This window comes from Lepidochelys olivacea, assembly GCF_965140295.1.
Source record: "Lepidochelys olivacea isolate rLepOli2 genome assembly, chromosome: 7".
NCBI lineage: Eukaryota > Metazoa > Chordata > Testudines > Cheloniidae > Lepidochelys > Lepidochelys olivacea.
This window is the reverse complement of record NC_140417.1, coordinates 120,613,723-120,635,113: the sequence shown is the minus strand read 5'-3', so window position 1 is coordinate 120,635,113 and position 21,391 is coordinate 120,613,723. Positions and strand designations below refer to the sequence as shown.

The following is a 21,391-nucleotide window of genomic DNA, read 5'->3' as shown; positions in this document are numbered from 1 at the left end:
AAAAAAGTTATCATCACTAAGGCAGAAGAAGACTTGCTGAGAACTTTGAGACATGCTATATGGTTACTGTACATTTGAATTTCTACCCACTTGAAAAGTGCAATTGTGTTAGGAGTTTTGCTAAAACATGACACCCAACTTTCATTGTAGGTCTAAAGAGACAGATTTTAACATATTTTAAAAAATGATTAGATTTTTATTGCAGATACAAGAGGCATAGGTCACATTTTGGGTTTACCAGATGTGGCAAGATCCCTTCAAATGATAAGTAAAAACGCATGTGCTTCAAGAATAACGTATCCTACTTGAACTTTTTTTACTTGATGGGATACAAGATTATGTTCTGATGTCACTGAGAGATCTACACCCAAAGGGGGAGAGCAGAATACAAGAGCAGAGATCTATTGCATGGAACTGAGAGAACTTTATGCAGGGTTCAGTGACATAAAAAGTATGTTTCAGAGTAGCTGGTGTGTTAGTCTGTATCTGCAAAAAGAAAAGGAGTATTTGTGGCACCTTAGAGACTAACAAATTTATTTGAGCATAAGCTTTCGTCAGCTACAGCTCACTTCATCGGATGCAACTGTAGCTCACGAAAGCTTATGCTCAAATAAATTTGTTAGTCTCTAAGGTGCCACAAGTCCTCCTTTTCTTTTTATAAAAAATATGCACAGTTTAGTGGCTAGTTCTGCCATTAGATGCTACCAACTAGATGCATAGCCATTCTTAAATTGAATTTTAAATTGGGCAAGTGGAGTTCTGTTTTGGGCTGTTTGCTCTGCAACAGAAGACCAAAAATTGAACACAATATTGAAGTGGTGTGAGGAATAGACATGTGTCTGTCTGTCTCTCACTTACTTCCTTTTAAAAATTATTTGGTCCTCTGATTTTCCCTTTATGGACTAACTATCCATATTTTCTGCCTCTCAAAGCCCTTTCCCCCAATCATGCTGCTTTATTTTCATTTTTTTCCCTCCATATTCTCTTTTCTTTACTCTTCATATGATTTCATTTAGCTTTGACTTTAGGAAAATCTAATTGCTCCTGTCTTTGCCCTTTTGCACTTCTGTCCTTCTTTCCATGGGATATTTTTTGGCCTCACCATGGGCATAGCGGGTGGTAACACTACCTCTTGCCTGTTCTGTCAGGCCTGCCCCAAGTAGAGATGGCTTCCCACGGGGACTCATTTTCAGGCAGTATCTCCCTCGCCGTGAGGGAGAGTTGCCGTGAGATGCCCAGGGCCAGTTTTGTCAATGAAACATCCAGAACCGTGCTAGCATTTGGGGTGGACAGTAGCCCAACTGGGAAGCTGAGCGAGTGTCAAATGGGGACAGGGGTATAATTATTCACCCAGCTGCATGACTTTGATGCTGCCCCTATGTCACTGAATAACCAGCTACCTGGCTTGGGGGAGATAAGGGTGTCCCCCTGGTTTGCGGGGCACTGCATGATGCTGGGGAGGGCTAGAAATAAACCCCCAATATTCCCCCTCTAGGTATTTTGAAATCCCCTCCCTGCCTCCCAACTCAGCCTGGGCCAGGCAGCTCCACAACCCTCCTCCCCCCGCCCCCGCCCCATGTGTGTGCACACGCCCTGCCCCCTTCCCCTCTCTTCATTCCCGCCCGCCCGCCCGCGAGTCGAGACTTTCCCGCCTCTGGCCACGCCCAGCCGGTGGCCACTCCGCAGAGCGGGATGTGAGTTTCTCTTCGCGCGCCCGACCGCACGCCGTGTCTCTCTCCCCCTGGGAGCTGACGGGCGGCCTCGGGATCTCTCTTTCCTACACGCGCCCGACCGCTCCTTCCTCTCCGCGCCCGCGCCCCCAAGCCCGGCCCCTCCCCCCCTCGAGCGGGAGATTGGACTGGAGCCGTTTTAACCCGACCGAGCGAGCGTCAGGCCGCAGCGTCAGGCGGGGGGGGGGCCCGCTGAGGAGCGTGAGGTACCGAGGGGAAAGCCCCTCCCCCCCTCGCAGCGGAGGGGGTCACGTCAGCCACCCCTCCCCCATTGCCTGGGGGTCGGGCCCCAGCTACCGGGGGGCTAGTCCAGCCCCTTCGAGTCCCACCTCCGCGTGTTCAGGGTGGGAGGGGCCCGGGTTAATGGGGTGATTCCCCCCACACCCCAGCACTGGTATTGCCTGGGAGGGGGCTGTGCCCTCCAGGGGATGGCAGCTTGGGGGGGGTTACCCCGTGTTAATGGGGTGATTCCCCCCCACACCCCAGCACTGGTATTGCCTGGGAGGGGGCTGTGCCCTCCAGGGGATGGCAGCTTGGGGGGGGTTACCCCGTGTTAATGGGGTGATTCCCCCCCACACCCCAGCACTGGTATTGCCTGGGAGGGGGCTGTGCCCCGCAGGGGATGGCAGCTTGGGGGGGGGTTACCCCGTGTTAATGGGGTGATTCCCCCCACACCCCAGCACTGGTATTGCCTGGGAGGGGGCTGTGCCCCACAGGGGATGGCAGCTTGGGGGGGGTTACCCCGTGTTAATGGGGTGATTCCCCCCCACACCCCAGCACTGGTATTGCCTGGGAGGGGGCTGTGCCCTCCAGGGGATGGCAGCTTGGGGGGGGGTTACCCCGTGTTAATGGGGTGATTCCCCCCACACCCCAGCACTGGTATTGCCTGGGAGGGGGCTGTGCCCCGCAGGGGATGGCAGCTTGGGGGGGGTTACCCCGTGTTAATGGGGTGATTCCCCCCCACACCCCAGCACTGGTATTGCCTGGGAGGGGGCTGTGCCCTCCAGGGGATGGCAGCTTGGGGGGGGTTACCCCGTGTTAATGGGGTGATTTCCCCCCACACCCCAGCACTGGTATTGCCTGGGAGGGGGCTGTGCCCCGCAGGGGATGGCAGCTTGGGGGGGGTTACCCCGTGTTAATGGGGTGATTCCCCCCCACACCCCAGCACTGGTATTGCCTGGGAGGGGGCTGTGCCCCACAGGGGATGGCAGCTTGAGGGGGGGTTACCCCGTGTTAATGGGGTGATTCCCCCCCACACCCCAGCACTGGTATTGCCTGGGAGGGGGCTGTGCCCCACAGGGGATGGCAGCTTGAGGGGGGGTTACCCCGTGTTAATGGGGTGATTCCCCCCCACACCCCAGCACTGGTATTGCCTGGGAGGGGGCTGTGCCCCACAGGGGATGGCAGCTTGAGGGGGGGTTACCCCGTGTTAATGGGGTGATTCCCCCCCACACCCCAGCACTGGTATTGCCTGGGAGGGGGCTGTGCCCCACAGGGGATGGCAGCTTGAGGGGGGGTTACCCCGTGTTAATGGGGTGATTCCCCCCCACACCCCAGCACTGGTATTGCCTGGGAGGGGGTTGTGCCCCACAGGGGATGGCAGCTTGGGGGGGTTACCCCGTGTTAATGGGGTGATTTCCCCCCACACCCCAGCACTGGTATTGCCTGGGAGGGGGCTGTGCCCTCCAGGGGATGGCAGCTTGGGGGGGGCAGGGGTTACCACGTGTCAGACGAACTGCTGAGAGCACTGACCCTGCCTATGGTCTGTCCCCTAGCTCTGCCTTGGTTAATCAGGGCGCAAAGCTCGCTGAGCATGAAATGACAGTAATAACTATCTCTGATAATATGTTTGTCCACTGTGTATCTCAAAGCTGTTCACAAGGTAAACAGCATTACCTCCATTGTGCCATAGGGCAAACTGAGGCACAGAAGGGACTAGCCCAAGGCCTCACTGGGAGTCAGTGGCAGAGCTGAGGAAAAGCTACTGCTCCCCTACTTCCCAGTGGTTTCATTTACAATGGAAGAAGCTGTTTTTATATGTTAAATGGTGTTTTTGCATGGGAATAAAATTGATCCTGATTCATAAGGGGAGGATTCTCACTGTGCAGGGCAGAGTTGCAGAGACCTGTGGAGAAGTGCAATTACAGATTGGAAATTTTGGAAATTCCCTTGGAAATTTTTTGTTAGTAGAATAAATTATTTCCTGAAGAAAACTAACCTGTGTAAAGGCTAACTGAGCCATTGGATTTCAGAAAGACTGAGAGCTCTATTGAAGGCTGTTTTCAGGTTTTAAAATGTTCTGTTGCTTAGTGGGGAGAGACTCACTACTTATCTGTGAAATATTGTATAGGTATGATGTGAATTTTTCCTAGCCTCTTGCTCAAACTATGAAGTAACTTACTGCTATGCTCTGAAAATAACTTATCACTGTTACATTCTGAAAATGCATTTTCAGAATGTATTAGTTGCTAAGACACATGATTAACAGCCTTTTAGAAAATTAACCTAAAATAGAATGCTATGTGCTGAATCTTGAATGACAAGGTAACATGGATTTGATTTAGCAGTAAGACAAATAAGGGCTAATACTTTGTCTATGCAGCCATGCAGACCTGACTTGGATTCCCTTGTAGCTCATTCTTTGAGACAGTAAGGTTTTGGAGAGCTGCAGCTTTGGTGCCCTCAGCCTGTGGGGAGATAGTACCTCATGTAATCTTACACTACTCATGTAACTTGTTTAAATATCCTTAATTTTAAAAGGCTTCTCTATTCTGTTTGTAAACTGCTAATATCAGTCTCTAGGCATTGGAAGGCATAACTGACAACTTCCCAGCTGCATGTTGGGCATTAGCAGGTGGTTCAGAAATGCCAAACTAAATTGAAGAGACAAGGTGGGAGAGTTAATTTTTTTTTTCTTTCACCAACTTTTCTTGTTCTTCAGAAGAAGTTGGTGCAATAAAAGATATTACCTCACTAATCTTGTCTCTCTAATATCGTCCGACACAGCTACACTACACTGCATAAACTAAATTAAATGTTGTCAAATCAATGTAAAGTTGGTATGTATGGAGAAGTACTACTTACCATGTTAATCGGTGTGCTTTGATGAGCAAATTGGGGCATCTTCATTTTAATCTAAAAATTCCATTTACTTGAGTAATACATTTATCCATGGGGCATGCCTACAAGGATCACACTTCAAAGAAGATACTAGATTATTTTCAGAGCTCCTGTATATATAATTATTGTTTTATTTTTTTAATAATCTTAATTGCTTGTACAGTAGAACAATAAAAATCCTGTGGCTCTTAGCAACCTTTTATCTCTAAGTGAGAAATGGCCAAACCAAGATACTGATTCTTCAAGGCCTTACTCATAGGAGTAATCCTTACTCAGACAAGTACTAAGAATTGCTCAAGTTTTGAAGTCGATGGGGTGTCCGTTTGCAGTGAGGATTATGCATATGAGTAAGATATAGCAGGATCTAGCCTTTTCCGAGCATATGATAATAGATTCCATGTCTTTATAAATACATGCCACTCACTGCCTGTGGCGAGTTTGAGAGAGCCCACCAGTGTTGGTGCAAATGACAGAGGCTGATGATGGAGACTGGAAACCATATTAATTTTATATTAATTTTTCTTCTTTCTATGCAGTATATTATCTCTAATCCTACATTAAGACCAAAGAGACAAATAAATAGACAAAACTTAACAATAAAGGCCAAGTTTTGCCAACCTTCTACTGAATAGTACTGCCATTTGTCCTATTGCAGCGTTTCCCAAACTGTGTTCCGCACGATGTGAATAGGTGTTCTATGAAAGAATCGTAATTAAAAAAAAGCGTTTTTAAATTTTTTTTAATTCTAAATTTTGCATATTTGAAGCGTAGTTTACAACTCTTTTTGAATGACTATAATTTAACATAAAACTTTTTCCGGTTATTGATAGATCTTGTATTGAATATCATGGCGTAAAATTATATTTGAGCATAAATAATGCAATTTTTAATTTGAAAATGAAACGACTACAAAATAATATTGTAAGTGTTCTGTAATAGGCTAAAAAGTGTTTCGTGGCCAAAGAAGTTTGGGAAACGCTGTCCTATTGTAATAAAGAGGGCTACTCACAGACCAATGTACGACTCCATGGAAATTAGGTTGGCAGAATAAGGCCCTATATAAACGGATGACTTTGGAAACTGAACAACTGGAAAATAGCCTAGTGTTGGTATTTTCTTACCATTGCTTTTAACTTGTTTCCCTGGCCACTTGGTGGTCCTGTTTCATCACATTCTAACCTTAAGCAGAGGGAAAAAAACCTGACTTATCAAGTTATATGTCTATTCTTCATATTAATATGTTTCTGTATTATTTCTACAGTATATTAACTTATTCTCGAGATGGAAACACCATTGTTAGACAAATCAACATCACTGTGCAGTACTCCAAAGGACTGTGGGACACTAGCTCCTCAGAGCAGTGGCTCAGGGAAAAAGGTATGAAAACCTTTTATATACCATTCTATTAGTGAGGTTTTCCCATTGTAGCTAGGTATTGCAACACCAATAGTGAGCAAACTTTACTTGATGTTTGGCGGTCTATGGAATACTTTGACAGAATATATGTGGGAACAGATAGTTTATGCCCAGAATTAAAATTAATGGGTAATGTTCTCTAAGTATGTGTGCTTTGATTATGACAGTGCTGCACACCCTGAATGCCGAGCTAAAAGCTGATAGAAACCTTATAAATACCTATAAAGATATTCAGGACGTTATTTAAACTCACTTTTTTAAAATCCTTCTTCCCATCTGTACAAAAGGCTCCAAGTCTCAGTTCTCTGGGCTCCAGCATATGCAGAATGGTGCTGCTGCTTCTGTATGTGTCAAAGTACAGGCAGAATAATACAATCACATTGCCCTTGCTCCAGCCCACTCTTCCCCGACCTTGCCCCCCTTTGCTCACTTAGCACTAGTTTAGTCTGTCACATCACAGTCTTACCACAGTTATAACAGCATTACCCTTCGCTGCATCTGACAGCTTTCCATGCTGACTTTCCTATCTGTTTTCACATCATACCTGAAATCAAATTGGTATTATTTAACTCTAAGTTTGGAGCACAGCTTGTATGAAAAACTCTATGTAAAATAGAAATGCAATGTATTAGGTCTTATGATGTTCAGCTCTACATTGCCTATTCCTTCTCTGATGTAATGCCCCTGCATGAGCCGTGTTAGTGATGTTAAATTGACCATGGCACACATTAAAACAGGGGCCTGGCCAGCATAGGCAGATTGTGATATGTGTCTTTTAACTATATTGTTTAAATATTTTATAAGGATATAAAATAGTAGGCAAAGATCTTCAAGGATAACTAGTGATTTTTGAATTCAGTGACTTTGGGTTTTCAGAAAGTGCCGAGCACCCACCTTCTGAAATTAAGCCCTGTAAGGTACCTCAGATTAGTCACTCTAACACTGAGGCACTCAAAACCATAACCACTCTAAAATGGTGGCCTTGGTCTTTAAAAAGCAGTTTGGAATATAAATGTCTCTTGGCCGCAAGCCTGACACTTATTTGATTCTTCTGATGACCATGTCTGAGGTCCAGTGATGTTCAATGGTTGATGTAGTAGAAATAGTGGTAATGCTTGTTTCAGATAGAACAGAAATCTGAGGACTGGCTACCTGGGATAACCATTACAGCTGGAGAACTGCAACAGTGGAAGATGCCTATTATTATTTCTGGGGGAATGCTGGGCCAAAAAATTAAAAGCGTTGGGCCAAAAAAAAAAAATTCTGTGCACAATATTTAAAAAATTCTGCATATTTTATATGTCAAAATAACACAATATAATAATGCCAGTTTCAGTTATTTTGGTAATTTATTTAAAAATACCTGTTAGCAAGCAGGTCTGTAATAAAAGAGACAACAAAAAAGATTCAGGAAAATTTTTTTGATAAATAGATTCCTTACTAGGCATATTAATACAGAACTTTGAGTAATAATTCATTTAAACTACAATACAGAAACGTATTTCCCTCACCCCTCAGAAGCAGTGCAAAGGCTTGGGGGAGTCAGGGTAATGGAGGAGCTAAGAAAAAGGGAAGTAATTGCTGGGAAGGAGCCTGGGAATAAAACTGGAGGGTTGCTGGGTGTGGGTGGGAGAAGTATGGAACAGTTTTATTTGAGGGGGAGGGACTGTTAAGGAGTTAGGGAGCCTCCCTCATGCAGACCCTGGCTGACCCCTAGCATCTCCCTTTCAGCCAGGCATATCTGCACCCCCACTCCCATTCAGACCCTGGCTCAGTGTTATTGCCCCACTAGCTCCTATGCGCCCCACTAGCCCTTCTGAACCCCAGTCTGTGTAAACACCCCCACCCGCCAGCAGCACCACTCTGTCTCCCCTATATTCTGTGCCTTCTCACCTGGCTTCATGGGCAGAGTGCTGCGAGAAAGGCAGCCTCTGCTCCCTTCTTCTCCACAGCTGGCTGCTCCAGCCTGTGAGCCAGCTGCCTTCTCTTCTGGCACATCAGCCCCTGTTGGGTGAAAGGTATAATTGCAGCGTGACCTCTCTTGCGGCTTCCCTTCACCTCCCCATCAGCGTCAATTATTCTTCAAGGGACCTTAACTCTGTGCTTGCGCAGTGGTGCAGAATTTCCCCAGGAGTATATTATGTTTGAATTAGTTAACTTAAATTACTTTAAATTAATTTAGTATGGTTCAAAGCTTTCACCCGTACACATGTTGAGTAGTACTTTACTGTGCAAGTAGTCCCGTTTGGATTTTGAGTGCTACCCAATTTGAGTCAGGGTGGCAAAATCAGGCTCATAAGAAGAATATATGTTGAATTGATTTTTAAAGCAGTATTTAGATATATCTGTGTTTACATTTAGTGAGGCAGCTTTCTTTCCTGCAGAATAGACCTGCAAGAATTTTCCTAGTAGAAAACACTTGAAAACAGTTTCAAAGCTACTATAAGCTGAATTCTATCATTTAATTTTTTGTTTAGTACTTACAGATTTGTGTTTTTTCCCTTAAACAAAAAAACAGGGGATCTGCCTTACAAATAACTTTGAAATGCTTGACTTGCAGTGCTGTCCAGTGGAGGAAAGGATTCCTTCAGTCCTACTTTGCATCATTAACTGGTCATGTAGGCAGAGGTTTCTTTAAAAAAATTATTATTGTTTTTTATTTCCAGAAACTTATTGATTTACTTCTTTATAATTATATTTATAGTGATTGTACTACCAAATATATCACATTGTAGTTTTCTTTTAACTATTAATTTTCCTACTTTGGGGAGTTCATGCTAGGCTTTATATTTGGAAAGTACATAGCACATTGTGAGCAATATTGAAACTAAAAGGTGGGGGGAAATTACAAGGCTGTGCTATTGATCCAGTAGTTATCTTGAGTTCCCTCTAGTTCTGAAGCCTCCAGGAGTAGATTTCCATGCTGAGATTTTTTTACAGTGATGTTAACATACTGACTTGTAACAGTTTCTAAATTTTGACAATTAGGATAGTTGTAGTAGACAATTAGGATAGTTGTACTTCCTTAAAGAAAATTCTCCTGGAGTCATTGAATAAGGACAGCAGGATTTAGTCCTGAGAGATGAAGTGAGGAAAATTGGAGCCACAACTCTTTCTTACATCTAGCTGCTGAGGGAGTGTGTGTAGGTATACATGAGAGGAGGAAGATAACTGCTCAGTCACATTTGTGAAATATGTAGTGGTAATTGTGAAAATTTACATTATAGTGGGGTTTACATATACTGTAAAAATTGAACTGGTAAACTTACTACTTATATTAAAGTCACTTCTGTTCTTACTTCTCCCAAATAAACAGTTTATATTAGCCAAAATATTGTTTGATTTTTTTTGTTCCTTTGTCATTTTCTTTAGCCAATGAGCACAACTCTTAAGGAGCGATTAAAGAAAGCAAGACGTTCGTTTAATTCCAGTTTCACTGTGGCAAAACGCCTTAAAGTAGATATTGAAGAAAAAGATTACAGTACTTCTGAAGAAGGGGCTCTGTTGGCAAAAGGAGCCTGTTCTAGATTACAAGATAGTTGTGAAATCCTGGAGAACAACTGTGCTGCAGATATAAGTTTGAGTAGTCCTTTACAGGAGAGACATTGCTGTAGATTTGTTCAGAATTCTCCACACTCTGTGGTGTTGGGGGCTGACCTTAGTCAACAAGAACTACTGGAGGAAAAATTAAGATTGCTGAAGCAGGTCCAAGAGAAGGAAGAGCTGCTTCGAAGACTCAAACTGGTCAAGATGTACAGGTCCAAGGTGAGAAGAGTTTCTGAATAGGTCACACTATCTCAGCTCTAAATCTTTTAATGTTTTTTTGAAATGGTGCCAGGCAAGGGACAATATCAGGGCAAATTTTGGTTCTGTAAAAAGACATTTTTATAAATTCCTAAAACCAGCAGAAATTAGAGCTAGTCAAAAAGCAGGGAAGAAAGTTGGTTGATTTATTTATTTTTGTTTTTCTGTTTTAAATTTAATTTCAAAATTCAAAAAATTGTGACCAACTCCAGTAGAAATGTTTCTCTGTGTGTTCTTTTAAATTCTATTGGAAAAATATTTTTTTAAAACGAAAACATTCCTTAGTAGTGTTTCAAGCCTAAAGATTGCAGCATTGGGCTAATACATGAGAACCTGAAATTGAAACTGATGAGAAACCAAAATGAAAGACTGTTCTGTTTTCATCATCCAAACTAAAAGAAATGCAATAAAAAATAATGCAAAATAATGTAGCTCTTTAAGAATGACTTTTAAACCTGATGTTTACTTCAAATACATCTTTAACTGTTCTTGACCTCTGTCTTTTATTGTGAAAAGTGTTCGCACTTGACTGGGAGACTACCAATGCTTATCTACACTAGACAAAATTGGATGTGCAATTTACTAACAGTACAGCTCTACTAATAGAAACAACCACAGACAAGGCACTGGCCCTTTTTTTCCACCATGTTAGGTTCTTGGGTCTGAATGCTGCCAATGTTGATGCAGCCCTAGGTATTGCTGAAAACAGTGTTGATTCACGAGATAGCACTTCTCTGTTCGATTACAACTTAATTTGCCATCATTGTTAGTGGATATTGTACTGCTGAAAGTGCAGAGATCCTATATGTAGATGATAAAGATCCATGCAACTTTTTGTAGGAGATGAGGGGTCAAATTCTAATTCACTTAATTACATTCTTCATACCTAAGCTTCCACATAGTTTTAAGTGGATGAGCTGTTTTCCCACTTCTTGTCCTGGACAGCACCACTACAGAAGTAATTGTTGCATTCCACTCCAGAGGAGGCAGAAATTCTCTCTGCATATAGCTTTTTATTGTAATTGTTTTGGGGCGCCTTCAGTTAACTAAGTTATATAAATATCTGTAAAGTTCCAAGTATTATTTTTCTATAATTTCTGCAACTCAGTAAGTAACCTTTCCCCCCACCGTTTCAGAATAACCCATCAGAATTGCAGTCTTTGATAACGAAATGGAGATGCAGCACCCAGTTGATGCTTTATGAACTCCAGTCAGCTTTGTCTACAGATGGCAGTAAACTGAGCCTCACTCTGTTGATAGACAATTTTGGATTAGAAGACAAGTTACTACACTACAGCAGAGCAGAAGACGACTTTACAGATATGTAATTTACCATTACAAAGGTCTCGGTTATAAAAAAAAGTCTTCAGAAAAGATTAAATATCAACTGATTGCATCATAAGTATTAAACCATCATGATAGTTTGTTTCAGTAGTGGATTGTTGTAATAGACTGTGCTTATGTAGTTTTCTGGAAAGGATTATCTCTTGACTTATATGATAGAAACTTATTTACTGAGAAAATTGCCATTAGTGAAATATGAAAATGAAATCTAGTAATATTGTAATTAAGCAGCGGGCTGTATCTTCTCATATCATTTTTACACTGTACATTCTCGTTTGATATAATGGGGTCAAGTTAACTGTTTTTTTTCTAGTTAAGACTAAGATGTTGAGGAATTCAACACATACATATTCTGGAAGTTTCTTCAGTTTGCCAGTCAATTGATGCGACCTTTCTAAGGGTTAAGTTCAGGTGTAATCACATTGCATATTCTCAATTACTGAAGCATATTGAGTTTTTGTGCATGGCTTTATTTCTTGTGATACGAGAAGCAATACATATTCTATGGTGCTTAACAAAAACAGAACTGTGTCTAATATGTTTAAATGGCTGCATTTAATTGACATTTCTGCAATTATTCTTAGTAAATCCCAAAGCCATTTTCATCTTTTTAGGTTTTAGTTCCAATTTGTGAGTGGTATTTTATTATGTTAATTAGAGATTGTGAGAGAAATTGATTCCCTGTTGATTATCTCCTCCTTGACAATCCATTTATTTTAGCTACTTTCTTTACTGAATTTCTTTTTTTACTTTGAAACACTTTTCATCCAGTGTAAGTTTATAAGAACCCCAGCTGCCCCCCATACCTCCAGAATGCACCGATTCGTTGTACACATACAGATTCCTAATCTGCTGTAACTTTGTTTTATTGTACATGTGACAATCTATACTCCCTTCCTCAACACTGAGACACTTCTGATGTACCTGCAGGGAAATCGGGAAAAATCTGAATTTAGAAGTAGCATATTTTTGTTTTGCTGTTCCAGATTACCATGCTCCTGTTTATCAGGTGACACTAGACCTAAATTCTGCAGCAAAGCCCTCTTGGGTAGAAGGTGAATTTTACTGCTAACTGGGAATTTATATAAGCAGTGTTTATTATTAAATCATTTGATAATCTGTGTAGTTACCAAAATGAAAAAGGGACTGAAACAGTGTCTTGGGTAAGAAGATGGGGCATCCAGAAGGGATTAGCTGCCCTCCTAGGGCTCTTCGGTTCTGCTAGATTGGAATTCAACCCCTGCCTCCTGATGAGGACTTGGTACGAGGTAAGAAATCTGGGAAGAACCATGGAGGGGTAGTTAGACTACTTATGAATCATAGTTAAAATGATAAAGCAATAAACAGAAGTCAGATCTAGAAGGAGGCAGCAAAAGCAATGGAGAAGTTTTAATAACAAAAGTAGTATTTCCTAAACAAAAGTATTAATGCTGTTAGTGATGTCACCTTGGAATGGGGCTCTGACTTGAGGCATATTTCCTAGGAAAGATGAGGGAAGAAACAATTTAGAACAGGTGGGGGGAAATTGTAATGGCAGGAAATTCCTGTGCAGGTCCATCTTAAACCACATGGTAGAATTTACTAAAGGTTCCTCTTTTCCTTATCTGCTTCCCATCTCTTTTGCGGGGAGAAGTGGTGTGAGAAGAAATTTCATGCCAACACATCTGAAGTTGGACTCCACTAGTGGGGCATACAGTAGAAACTGTTTAAGAAGAGTTCAGTAGGGTAGCTCTAATGAGGCTTATTTAATCTACAGACTGAGATTTATTTTTTTTTAAATACAGTGAAGTGGAATAAAATTTAAGAGCAGAAATAAGATGATCTAATAATGGTTTAAAAAGGAAAAGATGTTCAACTCTTTAGGATTCAAAATTATTAACAGCGTATGTAGACTTAAATTGTATCTTCCAGAATTTAAGAGTTTTGAAAAACAGTTGATACTTCACTTACACAATTCTGAACGTGGAAGGCTTGGTATCATGTCAATTACAGCAGTTGAAAAAACTGCTCTCAGCACTGTTTTTATGTGTCTTTTTCCTGTGATGACAGATGTTGACCTGTTCAGTGTGCGATGGCATCAACTAAGGAGGTAAAATACGGGATCCTGAACTCAAGACTTGGGAGTTAAATGAAGCAGTAGTGTTTTTTTTTTAATTATATAATCAAGGTAAAGTGCACCTAATGCTGCCTGTTATGATGGTATCATGTAGCAATGATGATGATCTCTTTTTTAAAATAATCAGTATATTTGTGATTTCATTCAACATGTATACTAGTAATTTGATTTTCAACAAAACTATTTTTAGTTATACTACTTGACAGTTTTGCCCTATATCTTTTTCTTAAGTAAATACAATTCAGGGTTTCCTGAATTGCTTCCATTCTTCAGCATCATAGGAACATACATTGCTGACCACAGAATACACAAGGTGACTATGTTGTTCAAAACATCTGTTTCTATAGTAATAAACACGTGTCTGTCATTAAGCTGTGAAATCATAAATTCCAGTTTTACAACAGGCACACCAGAATTGGGTATAAAATGTACAAAATAGCTTTCATACTCAGTCTAGTAAAATATTTTAAAATAGTAAATAAAGGAAGAAATCAATTCTTTTGTGGAGAGATGTATCTACGGTAAGCAAAGGAGATAAGCAATGATGAACTCATATGCGTTCATGTTGGTGGAAGTACGCTTCTGCTAATATTCTGTTTCAAAAAGGGCAGGAAATGTTCTCATTCTCAGCCTTTCAACTTCTGCCTGAAGAACTGCAATCTCCTGGGCCTGTTCTTTTGCAAGATCCACTAGCTGTCGTCGCTGCACAATATCTCGGTAGTGGTCCTTTGCAGCTTTTTCAGAAATCAGCTGTGTGTCTGTGCAAAGCAAAATATCAGAAATAGTTCATATCAGAAAAAAAACTATTGTTGTAGGCCCTGCCCCAGGGCATATATTATTTCAGTGACAAGTATTGTACAGTCTGGGGTAAACTTTCAAAAGAGCTCACACTTGGGGACAAATTTTTGCTCTTGCAATGTACTGCTACTTCTGTTTTGCCCAGGCACAAATGGTGAGTGGAGGAGGGATGAATTTATTTTTTAGAGAGGACAAAGGCATTGTACCAAAGTCTCTGCTGATGCAAATGGGAGTAGTTTTACGACTTCAGTGGAGTTTCATAAACTTATACCAACAACAGTTAATTAACTTGAGTTACAACAGGAGCAAAAATCTCAAGTCTAGACATCTCCTTAGTGTCTGATGGATACTGAAATAGCTCTCTTAGGCAGGGCAATACCAGCTGTGTATATGTAACATACAAAAAATCTGCTGCTGGCAGTGTTTTGTCCCTGTAGTGCTGCTGATGGAGAGTAGAACTGACCAGCTTTGGAGCTGTATTTTATGAATGTCTTTTACTTGTGACCTAGAGCGTGCTATAGAATGGGACTCACCAGCTGCTTCAAAGATGTGCCGCCTTTCTGAAACAGACACAAGCATTTCTTGCAGCTCCTGGCTGAGTTTGTAGTTTGCTTGTTCCTTTAGACAGATGCGCTTCTCCAGATCTTTAAATACTTTCTGACGGTTCTTCACATTCTTCTTGTGCAACTGTCCATTTCCAGTTGAATAAAGCAAATATGAGACTTTAATAAAGCTGCCTGAACAAACTTTATATGGAAATCTATCAACTAAAACACCACCTTGGGGCTCAGTTTGCTTTTATATTTGGCTAGTTGGTACAATGCAACTTTATTTTACATAGTACCTTTCATACAAATTGTATCCAAACATTCTTTATGGAGTATCAATGTAACCACTAGCAGACAGGAAAAAGCTAAGTAGTATGGGCCAGCTGGAAAGAGACTTTAAGATGAAACTTGAAAAGAGGTGTAGTCAAGGATGCAGAGATGCAGGAGCACTATCTCAGATTGCAGTAGCTACAGAGAAAAAGACTCGTCTGCCAATTTTGGTGAAATTGTGTGAAAGGATGGAGAGGAAGGCGGAAAATGCTAAAGCTGGGAGGAGGAGCATAGGGAGACAAAGTCGGGGATGGTGTCAGTTATTGCACACTGGAGCAAGTCCATGGAATCTTTTAAAAACAAGGGCAATTTCTATTTGGATGAGCCAGTGGATGGGTGCTGTGCGCATGCTTCTTTGTACGTAGGCGAGCAGCACTATGCATGTGTAGGAGTGAGAGGCTGGATATGAGAAGCCCATAAAGAAAGCTGTTTCAGTACAGAAAGCAATAGGAGATGAAGACCTGAAGGAAAACTTGACTAGTAATGGAGCAGAGTGGAATACACACACAATGCTCTGCAGGTAGTGATATGCAGATCTGCAGACAAACGTGAGGAAGCACAGTTCGGTGTCAAGGATAATACCAAGGTTTTGGGCAATGGGAGGCTTAGTTGAGGAGGAAGGGAAGGAGTTGTGTTGAACAGTGCTACTCACAGGTTCATCTGTTCAATTACAACACATTTAGGCGGCTCCTTCACGGAGCCGTGAGCACGGGCATGTACCTGATGTTTCAGCACTCTCCCTGACACTTGCCCCTTCTGCAGCATGAGGAAGACCCTGGCGTACATCTGCCTTGAGTGCGCCAGGTTGCAGCCCCTTTTCTGGCTCCTCCAGAACCTTCTCAGTTTCTGGCTGTACTTTTCCCCACAACTTCTGGTATTTGCACACCCCATGAAGTCGTGAGACCTCGTCAACCTCCAGCTGGGGAAGGAGCTTTTAGATGTGGGCGGGCTTCTGGCCGCCCTCCCCCAGGAACTGAATAGGTACAACACATTTTGGATTTACCTTATCCATCACACCAAGCGTCTGTTCCATTACTGAAACCTGTTGGGTGATGCGGCTGTCATAGTTTAGTACACTTAGGAACTGCAGAATAAAAAGAGAGAAATCAGACTACTGGGTATTTCAACCATTCCAAGATCCTAGGTTGGCAGTTAAGCTATATAAAGTTTAGAAAAAACATTTGTTTTAATCTTGGATAGCACAAAGCAGTTCTATAAACCATAAAATGAACATTTCTAAGATGATGTCTTAGACGCTGCTTGAATATTTGAGAACATTCTATTCAAGCATTCATTATGTCTAGCATTGTTAACCCTAATATACTCAGTGTGTCTGTTGTTAGAAGAAGCTCTCAAAATCTGTAATCTCTAAGAGTAAAGGTTTTAAAAGAAAGTCCAATGGTTTAGGTGACTAAGGCTCTGGAGGTTATGCGCTACGTAGCAAAGGTACACTTTTACCAGCCCTTCTCCCAGTGACGGAACCAGGCTGGCTAAGTCCATTTACACTGTATGAATTAGATGTGATATACTCCCCAAGTCATGTTCATGGGGGAGAATGCAAAATGTTTCTGCCTAATCTAGCTAGACAGAGACTAATGTCCCACGGAGCCCATAAGCACAGTTCTAACAGATGGTACCTTTTGAGAAGGAACGCTTTTTCTTTATGAAGTGACCACCTTATAGTTCTGAATTTTGTTACTTTACTTTCACAGTAATTTTTCTAGATAATTTATTAAAATCTTTCTCTGGGAGACACCAATAGGTAGCATATTGTTTCCAAGGATCTTGTTGTCAGGTGGGAAACAAAGTAGTCTTAAATAACTCATGACCAATAGCAATCAGATGTTTGTAGATGACTTGTCCACTTCCTGGTTCAGGTAAGCCTTTTTGGGATCACCCAAACAAATAGCAGCGCACTGTTGGTGATTTTGCTGCAGGAACTTTCCAGCTTACAGTCACCTTTTGGGTACCTGTTGGCTCTTTTGTTGGCATCAGTCCCCTTTTTGCACTTCTGAAGTCAGAAAATTCAAAAGTGGCTGCCTTTTTAAAAAAAAAAAAAAAAAAAAGCACACTAATAATGTTTTGATTTTCTGTGACATACCAAATGGAGGCACTTCAGAACTTTCATTGATGACCTCCTGAGGTCCCTTCTAACCCTGATATTCTATGATTCTATGATTCTATAAGATCAAGAATGTTTTATTTAAAGATGAATTACTAAAGGCTGTGAAATCCTGATTCCTTGCTTTAACTGCCAATATTGATACTCGGAAGTTTAGAACCAATTGTGCCTGCAGTTACACCTAGGCTTAACAAAATTCAATTTTTTTTAATAATTTTGACAATATCAGTGGCTATTGGACAGGATGGGCAGTGATGATGTCCCTAGCCTCTGTTTGCCAGAAGCTGAGAATGGGTGACAGGGGATGGATCACTTGATGATTCCCTGTTCTGTTTATTCCCTCTGGGACACCTGGTACTGGCCACTGGTGGAAGACAGGATATTGGGCTGGATGGACCTTTAGTCTGACCCAGTATGGCTGTTTTCATGTTCTTATCAAATTAAGTGAGGGGTTAGGGCAGCACTGATAGAAGTGCTGCAAGAGGCTCCCTGTATGGCTGGGGGGCCCAAGACACCCAAGTGCGGGGGAGGCTGTGGTCCCCGTCCAGCAGAGCAGAGACCCCCAGCTATGGGGCATACCACCCTGCTACTGAATGGCTGCTTCCTGGGGACAGTCCAGCATACTCCAATGCTGAGTAATTGAGTGGGCCCTGTGGGCCTAGTTCCAGGGCGGTCTGCACTTGCTGACTGTTATTGATGGATTTTTTTTTGAGAACGGGGGTTCTCTTTCTCAAAAAGAAAAGGAGTACTTGTGGCACCTTAGAGACTAACCAATTTATTTGAGCATAAGCTTTCGTGAGCTACAGATCACTTCATCGGATGCATACTGTGGAAAGTGTAGAAGATCTTTTTAGATACACACAAAGAATGAAAAAATACCTCCTCCCACTCCACTCTCCTGCTGGTAATAGCTTATCTAAAGTGATCACTCTCCTTACAATGTGTATGATAATCAAGGTGGGCTATTTCCAGCACAAATCCAGGTTTTCTTCCCTCCCTCCCCCCACAAACTCACTCTCCTGCTGGTAATAGCTTATCCAAAGTGACCACTCTCCTTACATTGTGTATGATAATCTAGGTGGGCCATTTCCAGCACAAATCCAGGGTTTAACAAGAATGTCTGAGAGGGGGAGGGTAGGAAAAAACAAGGGGAAATAGGCTACCTTGCATAATGACTAAGCCATTCCCAGTATCTATTCAAGCCTAAGTTAATTGTATCCAATTTGCAAATGACTTCCAATTCAGCAGTTTCTCGCTGGAGTCTGGATTTGAAGTTTTTCTGTTGTAAAATAGCAACTTTCATGTCTGTAATCGCGTGACCAGAGAGATTGAAGTGTTCTCCGACTGGTTTATGAATATTATAATTCTTGACATCTGATTTGTGTCCATTTATTCTTTTACATAGAGACTGTCCAGTTTGACCAATGTACATGGCAGAGGGGCATTGCTGGCACATGATGGCATATATCACATTGGTGGATGTGCAGGTGAACGAGCCTCTGATAGTGTGGCTGATGTTATTAGGCCCTGTGATGGTGTCCCCTGAATAGATATGTGGGCACAGTTGGCAACGGGCTTTGTTGCAAGGATACGTTCCTGGGTTAGTGGTTCTGTTGTGTGGTGTGTGGTTGCTGGTGAGTATTTGCTTCAGGTTGGGGGGCTGTCTGTAGGCAAGGACTGGCCTGTCTCCCAAGATTTGTGAGAGTGTTGGGTCATCCTTCAGGATAGGTTGTAGATCCTTAATAATGCGTTGGAGGGGTTTTAGTTGGGGGCTGAAGGTGACGGCTAGTGGCGTTCTGTTATTTTCTTTGTTAGGCCTGTCCTGTAGTAGGTGACTTCTGGGAACTCTTCTGGTTCTATCAATCTGTTTCTTCACTTCCGCAGGTGGGTATTATAGTTGTAAGAATGCTTGATAGAGATCTTGTAGGTGTCTGTCTCGGGTCCAGTCCACACAAGAGATCCACTTCCTGGACATTACAGTGCTAATAAACGATGGTCACATAACCACCACCCTATACCGGAAACCTACTGATCGCTATTGCTACCTACATGCCTCCAGCTTTCACCCTGACCACACCACACGATCCATTGTCTACAGTCAAGCTCTGCGATACAACCGCATTTGTTCCAACCACTCAGACAGAGACAGACACCTACAAGATCTCTATCAAGCATTCTTACAACTACAGTACCCACCTGCGGAAGTGAAGAAACAGATTGATAGAGCCAGAAGAGTTCCCAGAAGTCACCTACTACAGGACAGGCCTAACAAAGAAAATAACAGAACGCCACTAGCCGTCACCTTCAGCCCCCAACTAAAACCCCTCCAACGCATTATTAAGGATCTACAACCGATCCTGAAGGATGACGCAACACTCTCACAAATCTTGGGAAACAGGCCAGTCCTTGCCTACAGACAGCCCCCCAACCTGAAGCAAATACTCACCAGCAACCACACACCACACAACAGAACCACTAACCCAGGAACGTATCCTTGCAACAAAGCCTGTTGCCAACTGTGCCCACATATCTATTCAGGGGACACCATCACAGGGCCTAATAACATCAGCCACACTATCAGAGCCTCGTTCACCTGCGCATCTACCAATGTGATATATGCCATCATGTGCCAGCAATGCCCCTCTGCCATGTACATTGGTCAAACTGGACAGTCTCTATGTAAAAGAATAAATGGACACAAATCAGATGTCAAGAATTATAACATTCATAAACCAGTCGGAGAACACTTCAATCTCTCTGGTCACGCGATTACAGACATGAAAGTCGCTATTTTACAACAAAAAAACTTCAAATCCAGACTCCAGCGAGAAACTGCTGAATTGGAATTCATTTGCAAATTGGATACAATTAACTTAGGCTTGAATAGATACTGGGAATGGCTTAGTCATTATGCAAGGTAGCCTATTTCCCCTTGTTTTTTCCTACCCTCCCCCTCCCTTCCCCCGACGTTCTTGTTAAACCCTGGATTTGTGCTGGAAATGGCCCACCTTGATTATCATACACATTGTAAGGAGAGTGATCACTTTAGATAAGCTATTACCAGCAGGAGAGTGGGTGGGAGGAGGTATTTTTTCATGCTTTATGTGTATATAATAAGATCTACACTTTCCACAGTATGTATCCAGTGAAGTGAGCTGTAGCTCACGAAAGCTTATGCTCAAATAAATTGGGTAGTCTCTAAGGTGCCACAAGTACTCCTTTTCTTTTTGTGAATACAGACTGACACGGCTGTTACTCTGAAACCTGTCATTATGCATGGTTCTCTTTCTGAGTGTCAGGTGAAATTGACATTTACCAATGACTAATGATTTTAATTGAATCTTCCCAAGCCTAGTTGCACCTGTACAACTCCAAAGACTTCAGAATTACACAAATGTCAAAGAAAAATTTAGTCCTTAAGGTTAAATTGCTGTCCTAGCTTGGGCTGGGTTTCCCTATAGATGTAGGACAACTGAAGAATACAAATAATGGTACAAACATGGGCAGCAGCTTTTCTCCAGATAAAATCTCAATTTCAGAGTTACTTACGAGCTGGCGATCGCGTGAAACATGCAGTTTTTGAATATCCCGAGCCTTCTGGTTTAGATCTTCCATCAGCATCTTCATTTTTTTATGTTCCCATTCCAGCTGAAATATCCCTTTAGAGAAGTCTTTACTTTCCACCATGCTAGCAATTTTCTTTTCTCCTTGAGCCTGAAAAAGATTAATTTTAGCATAATTTATGGATTACAGAATAATTTTTCCTGTAACAGGATGAACAGGACTTCTAATTTCAGTAATTTTAATGTGCTACATTGCAATCATTTTCAGAGGCTGGTGTCCAGACAGACTTCATGTCAAAAAAGCTAACAATGTTAGGAACCATTAGGAAAGGGAGAGATAAAACAGAAAATATCATAACGCCACTATATAAATCTCTGGTACGCCCACACTTTGACTACTACATGCAGTTCTTGTTGCCCTGTTTCAAATACATACTAGAATTAGAAAAGATACAGAGAAGGGCAACAACAATGACTAAGGGTATAGAACAGCTTTGGAT

General features: G+C 42.0%; 2 protein-coding genes across 5 annotated transcripts in view; one reads left to right on the top strand and one right to left on the bottom strand.

The window, feature by feature from the left end:
• The first annotated feature begins 1,623 nt into the window (after positions 1-1,623).
• Positions 1,624-11,740, top strand: SFR1 (SWI5 dependent homologous recombination repair protein 1). 2 transcript variants are annotated; one of them, XM_084634391.1, is made up of 4 exons: positions 1,624-1,694; positions 6,112-6,227; positions 9,639-10,031; positions 11,207-11,740. In XM_084634391.1, exons 2-4 carry the CDS (start codon positions 6,132-6,134, stop codon positions 11,396-11,398), a joined length of 681 nt encoding a protein of 226 aa, XP_084490517.1. In that variant the 5' UTR covers positions 1,624-1,694; positions 6,112-6,131; the 3' UTR covers positions 11,399-11,740. The 2 variants fall into 2 exon arrangements, with proteins under 2 accessions (XP_084490517.1, XP_084490516.1); XM_084634390.1 differs by lacking the exon at positions 1,624-1,694 and adding an exon at positions 1,728-1,936.
• Positions 11,741-11,863: 123 nt separating this feature from the next.
• CFAP43 (cilia and flagella associated protein 43) overlaps positions 11,864-21,391 on the bottom strand; it is a 99,940-nt gene continuing 90,412 nt past the window's right edge. For 2 of the 3 annotated variants that reach the window (XM_084634386.1, XM_084634387.1), the window contains exons 36-39: positions 20,878-21,042; positions 16,210-16,290; positions 14,862-15,015; positions 11,864-14,288 (exon numbers count right to left, since the gene is read on the bottom strand). In XM_084634386.1, coding sequence (XP_084490512.1) covers positions 14,116-14,288; positions 14,862-15,015; positions 16,210-16,290; positions 20,878-21,042 — 573 coding nt within the window. In that variant the 3' untranslated portion in view covers positions 11,864-14,115. The other variant, XM_084634388.1, reaches the window with a different exon arrangement.